This window comes from Sinocyclocheilus anshuiensis, unplaced genomic scaffold, assembly GCF_001515605.1.
Source record: "Sinocyclocheilus anshuiensis isolate Anshui unplaced genomic scaffold, SAMN03320099.WGS_v1.1 scaffold479, whole genome shotgun sequence".
Taxonomy (NCBI): Eukaryota; Metazoa; Chordata; class Actinopteri; order Cypriniformes; family Cyprinidae; genus Sinocyclocheilus; species Sinocyclocheilus anshuiensis.
The window spans coordinates 131,136-141,531 of NW_015551042.1; the positions used below are offsets into that span (position 1 = coordinate 131,136).

General features: G+C 35.0%; 1 protein-coding gene across 1 annotated transcript in view; it reads right to left on the minus strand.

The window, feature by feature from the left end:
• mrps27 (mitochondrial ribosomal protein S27) overlaps positions 1-10,396 on the minus strand; it is a 22,360-nt gene that overhangs the window by 1,169 nt on the left and 10,795 nt on the right. Inside the window, exons 2-10 of the mRNA XM_016451161.1 lie at positions 8,922-8,999; positions 8,764-8,834; positions 8,025-8,083; positions 7,804-7,918; positions 6,862-6,940; positions 6,635-6,750; positions 3,997-4,099; positions 1,775-1,914; positions 595-726 (exon numbers count right to left, since the gene is read on the minus strand). Coding sequence (XP_016306647.1) covers positions 595-726; positions 1,775-1,914; positions 3,997-4,099; positions 6,635-6,750; positions 6,862-6,940; positions 7,804-7,918; positions 8,025-8,083; positions 8,764-8,834; positions 8,922-8,999 — 893 coding nt within the window. The remainder of the gene's footprint in view (positions 1-594; positions 727-1,774; positions 1,915-3,996; positions 4,100-6,634; positions 6,751-6,861; positions 6,941-7,803; positions 7,919-8,024; positions 8,084-8,763; positions 8,835-8,921; positions 9,000-10,396) is intronic.

Genomic DNA, 10,396 nt, shown 5'->3' on the forward strand with positions numbered 1-10,396 from the left:
TCTTCATGGAACATGATCTTTACTTAATATCCTAATGATTTTTGGCATAAAAGAAAAATGTATAATTTTGACCCATTCAATGTATTGTTGGCTATTGTTACAAATATACCCCAGCGACTTAAGACTGCTTTTGTGCTGCAGGGTCACATTTTTTTAATGTTTTTGTATCATATTTGATCCATCAGGCTTTCAAGGCTCATATAGTCTGATACAGTGAGAATATGAAGGAAAACCAGCTTGATTTTATTCAGAGACTAAAACTGAGCAAAAATATGAATTTGCTGCAGATGCTGATATTTATGATGAAGTTCTGATGCTTGTAATATAAATCAATGAGATCTTTATAACACTACAGCCGATACTGACATAAAATGATATAAATATCAGTCATCACTCTATATCTCCAGTAATATGTCTCAGTAAGATGAGATTGAAATGATCCAAACATATAATGCAGTGATTGAGCAGTCCAGTAAGTGTTCATCTGGAGATATTACTGCAGTTATTCTGACGCTTACTTATTTGTAACAAAGTTTAGAAGGTGTTTATGTAAATGCATAAATGTTTAGTGCATTTAACGTAAGAAAAACTAACCTTGAAGCGGTTGATGTACTCTGGTAGTTTCTGTGTCTCCAGCTCATCTTCCTCCTCTAGCGGCGTGTCAGTGACGTTCTGTCCATCAGCGTTCACTGAGAGATCCTGCAATATCTTCTCCACATGATCCAGCTGAAAGCCAGAGATGCTTCAACCCTCAACAACTCAATCACACATTCATTTTGCAGACGCGCTTAATCAAAGTGACTCTCAGTGCATTCGATATAAATGACATGCGATCACTGTGAATTAGAACTCATGACTAGCAAGTAGCAACATGCTCTTCTGGTTTTCAAAACATTTTGGATAAATGTAGCATTGCATCAGTGTCTCAGCAATGGATGCTCTGCAGTGAATGGGTGCCGTCAGAATGAGAGTCCAAACAGCTGATAAAAAAATCACAATAATCCACAAGTAATCCACAGCACTCCAGTCCATCAGTTAACATCTGGAGAAGACAAAAGCTGAAACAAATCCAGCATTAAGACATTTTTAACTAAAATACCATAGAGTCCATAATCCATAATAAGGCTTCCTCCAGTGAAAAAGTGTTCTGGTCTGAATCAGGAGAGAAATCTGCACAGATCAAGCAGCGTTTAAACAGCTCTAAACAAATATGTGGCTGGATTTTGATGTGAGAGACAACAGCAGATGCACTTTTTCACTGGAGGAAGCGTTATTATGGATTATAGACTCTATGGTATTTTAGTTAAAAACATCTTAATGCCGGATGTTTCATCTTTTGTCTTCTCCAGATGTTAACTGATGGACTGGAGTGCTGTGGATTACTTGTGGATTATTGTGATTTTTTTATCAGCTGTTTGGACTCTCATTCTGACGGCACCCATTCACTGCAGAGCATCCATTGCTGAGACACTGATGCAATGCTACATTTCTACAAATCTGATGAAGAAACAAACTCATCCTAATCTCGGATGATCCTGAGGGTGAGGACATTTTCATTTTTGGGTGAATTATTCTTTCAAACAACATTTTCACTACAGAATCCTGCAGTATCCCAGTATGAAGTCGTTTTATAACTTCTGTGCAGTGATCTCAAAGATTTACTTCAAAAACATTATTCATGTGGTTTCTCTTTAAACTTTTTCCTCAGACAAGATAAATATGTACCATGGTAAGACCTCATTATGGTCAATTAGTTATCTCTGTAAATACTCACAACTTCCTCAGATAACTTGACGTCTCTGAAGTCACACACAGCGTCCATGACAGCAAGGGCTCGCCCAAGATAACCGGAGGTCCAGATCAGGGGCATCTCGTGAAACACGGCGTGAATTCCTCTGGACAGCTCGACTTTACCTGGAGACACGATCGGAAGATGAGACTATCTGATGTTCAGACAGAGAATCCTAGAATCTGAGGACGTGCAAAACGACATATTTGCAAAATAGTCCATGCGTTTCCTGAACAACTAGTTAAGGCGTAAGGAGGCCAGGTGCAATTAGACTGGTTTTGGGTTCCAATCAGAAGTGTCTATTTGGGGGCAGGGTTATTATAGTTAACTAAAACTAAAACTGAACATAAACATTTTTTTTTTGTTACTTGAAATAAAATTAAAATAAAGCTAGTTGCAAGGCAGGGTTTTAATTTAGTTTAACTTCTTGTATTAAAATAACTAAAATTAAATAAAGATTAATAGAATCTGTAGAGACATATAAACATACAAAAAATACACAAAAAATACTAAAAATGTAACTAAAATTAAAATGGGAAAAATTGGAAGGGAAAACAAAAAAAATTAAAACTGATTCCAAATATTAACATTTTATTAAAGGGGTCATGAACTGAGAAACCAAAATTCCCTTGATCTTTCGACGTATAAGTCATTGTACTATAAAAATATCCTGTAAGTTTCAGAACTCAAAACTTTCTCGTTAGTCTAAAACAGCTTATATTAAAGGCAGTCTGTCAAAACTACTGCTTGTGAAATGTTCTACTCTATGATGTAATAGTGTGGATAAGCACCGCCTCCGCAGAAGATCAAGGACATCGCTGTCTGTTTAGCCCCGCCCACCGATTCTACATCGCTGCCTGTTTAGCCTACCAATTCTACATCACTGCCTGTTTAGCCCCGCCCACCGATTCATGGCTGAAGTGTTTACGAGAGAGGCGAACGCAGGTCTACGCAGAAACCAAACGATAAAGATGCTCTCAAGACAACAAGATGTTGTGCAGTGCCAAGTTGTAGAAAAACTGTGTTTGTGTTGCCTTCCTTCTGATCATAACGTTAGGAAAGAGTGAATGAACTTTATTTTTAATGAAGATCGCATCAGTAAGAACTCGGTCCTTTGTTCACTTAATTTTACCGTCCATCTGTGAGGAATGAATGTACGCTGTCAAACATACACAACTATTAGCCAATCACAACAGTGGGCGTTTACTTCCGAGTCTACAATCCTCCACGCCTATTCAAACAGAGCATTCTGATGAGGGGGTTAAAAACAGGACAGAAAATAGCCTATTTCTTCTAAATTATAATGTTTTTTTGATGTAAAAATCTTGATAACATTATTAGTGGACCTCAGAGAACAGTACAAAATAAAAAACAGAGGCAGTTCATGACGCCTTTAACATAAAAACCAACATTTCTCATTTTAAATTTAGTTTAACCTGATGCACTAAAATACTAAACTTTTTTTAAAATACTACTTTTTTTATTTATAAAAATTAATAATGTATAGACAAACATATGAAAAATGCCAAAAAAAAAAGACAACAAAATTACTAAAACTTTAGTTTAAAATGAAAAAGGTAAATATAAAGATTACATTTTTAAAAAATATTTCTAAAAAGGGTAAAAATATATTGACGCTAAAACCACACTGTTTGGTGGAATTTTATATATTTTTTAAATAATTTAATACATTTTTATAAATTTTTCAGTTTTATAAACTTTTTTTATTACATATTTGAATGATAAAAAGGAAGAGTTGTAGATAATAGTCTCATATTGGCCTGATTAACCAAACTTTCCATAAAACAAACAAAACAAGCCCTGGCAATTAATAAAATAACCCGTATTGCTTTAATATCATCATTTTGAATCAGTTTTTATTTTTATATTTTCGATTTTTCATTTGCATTGTCCCTTCTATTGTTTTCCATTTAAATTTTAGTAATTTTAGTTTTAGTAATTTTATGTGTTTTTGTCATTTTAGTAGTCATTTGATTTGTTAATTGCAATCGATAAAACATTTCCAGTTGGTTTGTAAAGGTGTTTTTATGTATGTCTGGCCTGAGTTTTCATTGCATTTACACTGTTTTGTCTAGCGTGTGGTGTTTTGAGCACTTTGAAACAGTGAATCATTTAGCAAAGCAATTGGCTCAATTGATTCAAAGTTTCGAAAAGCTTCGTTTCTCCCATCACTAAGGCATACACACCAATAAGAGCCAATCCCAGAAGCCGAGCGTTGAAACCGACAGAGTTCTCCTGCTTCAGTCCAGCCAACATCAGAGACGCTCCCATGTTCCTCTCCTCCTGCCACTGAACATTTAGTCACCTTTATTAAAATAGCTCTTTTAACTAGAGGTCGACCGATATATTGGTTTTGCCGATTAATCGGCAACGATATTTGATTGCTGGAACTATCGGTTACCAGCAAAAATTTAGACGCAGATTTAAATGTAGCTGACAGAAAATCCTGCCGTGCCACAGAGCGCCATTCATAGTTTTCCATTAAATTACATTATATTTGTCCCGAATCGTTGTTAATGTACATAATGAATTGTGTATTTTCAGCAAAACGTTTGTCTTTCTGTGGCTCTAATAAAGTCTGTGTGCTTCATTTATAGAGCTATAATATAGGTCGCGCTTTCTCTTTCCGTTTGCTCCGTTTTTTAAACACCGAATTTCAAACTCATCTATGCCTCATTGTTCATTCTTGAAGTAAACTTGTGTCCGTTTGGTGATTAAATAAACAGTTTTAGAGCGCTGCTCGAGTTGAACGCGACGCGTCCGGAGTGTGTGTGATACCGGCGAGTTCTCCTAGACTTTTATTTTGATAAGATAATCGTCAAGTGTTCAAGAATAGAAGCAGTTAAACTGAGAGAGTATACATACAATATCCATATGTATATAATTTTAACGCTATGGCCTTTGTGTATATATTTAAAGATGTGCATCTTTAAGCATGACTGTTGAAATGAAATGGTAACACTTTAAAATAAGTCCATTTGTAACATTAAGATTAATGAAAGCTGTGTAAGTATTGTTCCTTGTTAGAGTGTGTTAACTTCAACATTTACTATTACTATTATTTAGGTATGTAACGATTAACCGCGAGCCGGTTGAAGATCGATTCAAATATGTGACGATTCAAATCGGTTGAGATACTAAACAAATCGCGATTCATTTTGGGGTAGGAGTTTATATGAATGTATGTCTGAGGGGAACTGACTGTCTTTAGAAAAGTTTAGATGGTATTTTTTTCTTTTCATCTTGCCTCTGTATAATGCATATTAAACTTCATTAGTGCAGCGCTGCTTTGTTTACAGTGGAAACCAAGGAAACACTGTATCATTGCTGTTCATAAGCGCAGCTCTGCTTTGTTTACAGCGGTAACCAAGGAAACACTGTATCATTGCTGTTCATAAGCGCAGCTCTGCTTTGTTTACAGCGGTAACCAAGGAAACACTGTATCATTGCTGTTCATAAGCGCAGCTCTGCTTTGTTTACAGCGGTAACCAAGGAAACACTGTATCATTGCTGTTCATAAGCACAGCTCTGCTTTGTTGACAGCGGTAACCAAGGAAACGCTTTAAGCGCCACCTGCTGGCAGAGAGTGAATCTGCGTCTCGTTCAGCTCGTCTGCTGTTTCATGCAGATATTTGTATGTATTGTTTCACAAAACTGAAGTCAAACAATTCTGTTTTTGCTTCAAATTTCGGAATTATACAATCTTATTTAGATTAATCATGTATGCAGCATCTTTGTTTGGATCATGATTAAAATGCAGTGGTTGCCTCAAATTTTAAATGTTAAGAGCACAAGACAAAGCCTTAGTTTGAAGAGATTTATTTTATTTGTGTTACTTATTTATTTGATTTGGGCCTTGTTTTAAAATTTCAAGTTAGTTTTGTTATTTACATTTACATTATATTTAAATTTTGTCATTTAGCAGGCGCTTTTATCCAAAACGACTTACAAATGAGGACAATAGGAGCAATCAAAACTAACAAAAGAGTAATTATATGCTATAAGTGCTATATTATTATAGTGTTATATTTCAATTTCACAAAGAAATGTGCAGCATTTTGTCCAAGCAATAATAAAAGGACACATTTAATTTATAATTTGTCTTAAATCTCATTTTGTAAAAAAAAAAAAAAAGTGAATCGAATCAAATCGTGAAATCAAAATCGTGAATCGAAGCGTTAGTTGAGTGAATCGTTACAGCCCTACTATTATTATTACTACTCCTACTACTAGTATGGTTCAGTACTGTTTTTTTAATAAAGCACTATTTTAGTTTTTGTTCAGTATCCATTTTAAAAACTATCGGTTAATTAATCGGTATCTACCTAGCTATCGGTATCGGCAAAATCCACTATCGGTCGACCTCGACTTTTAACAATACAGAAAATCTCATTTTGAAAAAAAAAAAAAAAAGTGAATCGAATCAAATCGTGAAATCAAAATCGTGAATCGAAGCGTTAGTTGAGTGAATCGTTACAGCCCTACTATTATTATTACTACTCCTACTACTAGTATGGTTCAGTACTGTTTTTTTAATAAAGCACTATTTTAGTTTTTGTTCAGTATCCATTTTAAAAACTATCGGTTAATTAATCGGTATCGGCCAGTGTGGTCCAACCTAGTTTTTGTTCAGTATCAATTTTAAAACTATCGGTTATACCTAGCTATCGGTATCGGCAAAATCCACTATCGGTCGACCTCGACTTTTAACAATACAGATTGTGTCAAAGCAACTTTACAACACAAACATGTCACTATTACAACACTGACTGGATCCAGCAGCACATCCGGGTGTTTACAGACCCCACACACTGATCTACTTACACTGAGCTCAGGTTTGGTTGCCAGATATTTGCTGAGGGCATAAAGCGACATAATCTGTGTGGAGGTTCGCTCAAACGACTCCTGAAGCATCACTTCCTCCACCACAGAACAAGCTCCTGGATTGAACACGACAGGGCATTCACGTGGCAGATTAGAGACTTCTCGTGATTGTGTTTGTCTTATGTAAATGTCTAGTCAGCCACTGGATGATGAACAGCATTACAAACCTCTAAAGTCCTTGTCTTTTATAAAGGAGTCAATCAGAAGATTGAAGGTGAAGTCATCAGGAAACATGCCAAACTGAACCTACAGTCAAACAGAGAGGCCTGAAACGGCTAGAAATAAATGTTTTCAAAACCCACAAAAGTCTTATTTCGATTTAATGTCATTTCCCAATACGAGAATGATTATGAATTAACAGACGCTCTCATTTACAGTTTAGAATAATTAAGATTTTAATGTTTTTGCAAGAAGTTTCTTCTGCTCACCGAGGCTGCATTTATTTAATCAAAAGTACAGTAAAAATGTAAAATATTATTAGAATTTAAAATAACTATTTTCTATGTGAATATCTGTTAAACTGTAATTTATTTCTGTGATACGCAGCTGAATTTTCAGCATCATTACTCCAGTCTTCAGTGTCACGATTCTTCTTATGACACTGCGATGAACTATCATTTAATAATATTTTATACACGTTTAACACACATTACATTGAAAAAGTGACAGTGAAGACATTTATAATGTTACAATAGATTTCTATTTTAAATAAATGCTGTTCTTTTGAACTTTCTATTCATCTGTGAATCCTGAAAAATAAAATGCATATCAGTTTCCACACAAATATTGTGCAGCACGACTGTTTTCAACATTGATAATAATCAGAAATATTTCTTGAGCAGCAAATCAGCATATTAGAATGATTTCTGAAAGATTATGTGACACTGAAGACTGGAGTAATTGATCACAGAAATAAATTACAGTTTAACAGATATTCGCATTGAAACCAGCTATTTTAAATTCTAATAATATTTCCAATTTTTACTGTATTTTTGAGCAAATAAATGCAGCCTTGCTGAGCAGAAGAGGCTTCTTTAAAAATACATTAATATTCCAAACTTCGGCCTGGTAGTGTATAAAGTGAAAGCATAATCTGACATCTTCCAAACCTTGTTCTTCAGCGTGTAAAGGGCTTTATCTCTGGCTCCGTATTTAAGACAATGTTGGATCCAGCTGTGGATGGTCCAGTCCCGAAGATACCAACAGTTTGGACTGTGACGAAACCTGAGGAGATCAACACTTCAACTTCACAATTGAACAAATGCAACTAACTGAATCTGTATTGCGCAAACGGTAACTTTTTTAAAGAGTTATGTAATGTGATACTTACTTATATAGGTAATATTGTGCTTGATCGACTTCCTCTTTTGATGATAAATTATCTACGAACTAAACAAAATGCACACGTTAAAACATTTACTTTATTTACAGTGTCACACAACTTAATACCCAAGTCATGAATTCACAAAATAAAAATGTTTGAGTCTTCTTCTTATTATTCTAATATTATGCAGTAGTCAATAATGACATCCTAAGACAAGAATGCATTTTGGTTTTAGGCCAACTTTGATTAATGGTTTTGATCCACTTCAAATGTTGACTAGTGGATATTAAACTCATATGCACATGCATACATAAGCAACATAGTACTTTGTGTGGATGTATTGTACTATATCCAGTCATAAGGGTCCATTTTTTTTATGCTTTCCATTGATGTATGGTTTGTTAGGATCGGACAATATTTGAAAATCTGGAATCTGAGGGTGCAAAAAAATCTAAATATTGAGAAAATCATCTTTAAAGTTGTTCAAATGCAGTTCTTCTTAGCAATGCATATTACTAATCAAAAATTAAGTTTTGATATATTTACGGTAGAAAATTTACAAAATATCTTCATGGAACATGATCTATATTTAATATCCTAATGATTTTTTGGCATAACAGAAAAATGTATAATTTTGACCCATACAATGTATTGTTGGTTATTGCTACAAATATACCCCAGCGACTTAAGACTGCTTTTGTGCTCCAGGGTCACATATGTTTAAAATGCATAAATCATCTCTCACCCTAGCGATGACCAAAGAGCTGACGGGAAACTTCCTCGCATACGTTCTGTCCATCAGAGAGGCCAGCTGACCTGCAGAAGAAAATCCAGGCACATTTAAAACAGACAGAATGTTAAATAAGGACAGACGGATGTGGTTTCAGAGCAGCGCTGTCTCACCCAGGTCCTGTGCATCTCTCAGTCTCTGCTCCCAAACAGCAGGGTCTGTGTACGCCGACGACAGCAGACATCTCCTGGCTGACAGAAAATAAAGTAAGGGATGGACTGATGATATTGATTAATCAATTGCCAATAGATCTCCATTTTACATTTAGTCATTTAGCAGATGCTTTTAGCCAAAGTGACTTACAAATGAGGACAATAGAAGCAATCAAAACCAACAAAAGAGCAATGATATGCAAGTGCTGTGACAAGTCTCAGTTAGCTTAACACAGTACATGTAGCAAGTTTTTTTTTTGTTAATTATATAATAGATAAAAAGAAAACAGAGAGATAGAATAGAAAAGGAATAGAGAAAGCTAGTGTTATGGTGTGTTCACACCAGACGCGAAGCGAATATGTGCATCGCGTCACTGATGTTTTTCGTGTCACTCGCGAGAATAAAAACAGCGCGATCAACCATAGTGGAGATAACTACAATCGCTGTTTTGTACCTGTTGTCAAAAAGTCCCAAATACGATGGAAAGCCAAACGCCGACGTGTCTGGGTTCACAGCACCATCCAGAGGATGAAGAATAACGTTAGGATCCTGTATTAATGTGTGTGTTACATTTTACTACTGTATATATACACTGATATTACTATTATTTTTATTATTGATAGCAGCATCTCTGTAGCCATGCTAATAAAATACAACTACCACTACAACTGATTTTAATTGTTTTCTATGCTCCAGACCTATATAATAACAGACGGCTGCAATAATGCTCTCTTCTATTGTCTGATTCAACTGGACGTGTCAAGAAACTCTTCGCTGATTGGCTTGCGCAAGAACGCGTCATGCGAATTTTCCGCTGGAGTTTAAATTTTTTAACTTGCGCGGAAGAAAAGCATGAAAAGCAGTTAGAAAACAAATAGAGTGCAAGTCTTAAAAGGTCATGTTTTTTTAATAGATCAAATAGATAATAGAATTAGAATAGAGAGTGCTAGAAGAACTGCTTTAATGAACTGATATCGATCCTTAAAATTCCAAGATCGATGCTGTTTTCTGTTTATGCATTAATAAAACTTCACCAAATATGTGAGCCTGCAGCACAGAAGCAGTCTTAAGTCGCTGGGGTATATTTGTAGCAATAGCCAACAATACATTGTATGGGTCAGAATTAGGGCTGGACGATATGGCCAAAATTGATATCACGATATATTTCTTAATTTCGGTCGATACGATATAATTCCGATATCGATATGACCACTATTTATCTGAAATGGAAATCTTTTGTAACATTATAAATGTCTTTATCATCACTTTTGATCAATTTTAAGCATCCTTGCTAAATAAAAGTATTAATTTCTTTCCCAAAAAAATAATAAAAATTATACTGAATGGAATAGTGTATAATGTTACAAAAGCTTTTTATTTCAGATAAATGCTGATCTTTGGATCTTTCTATTCATCAAAGAATCCTGAAAAAAAA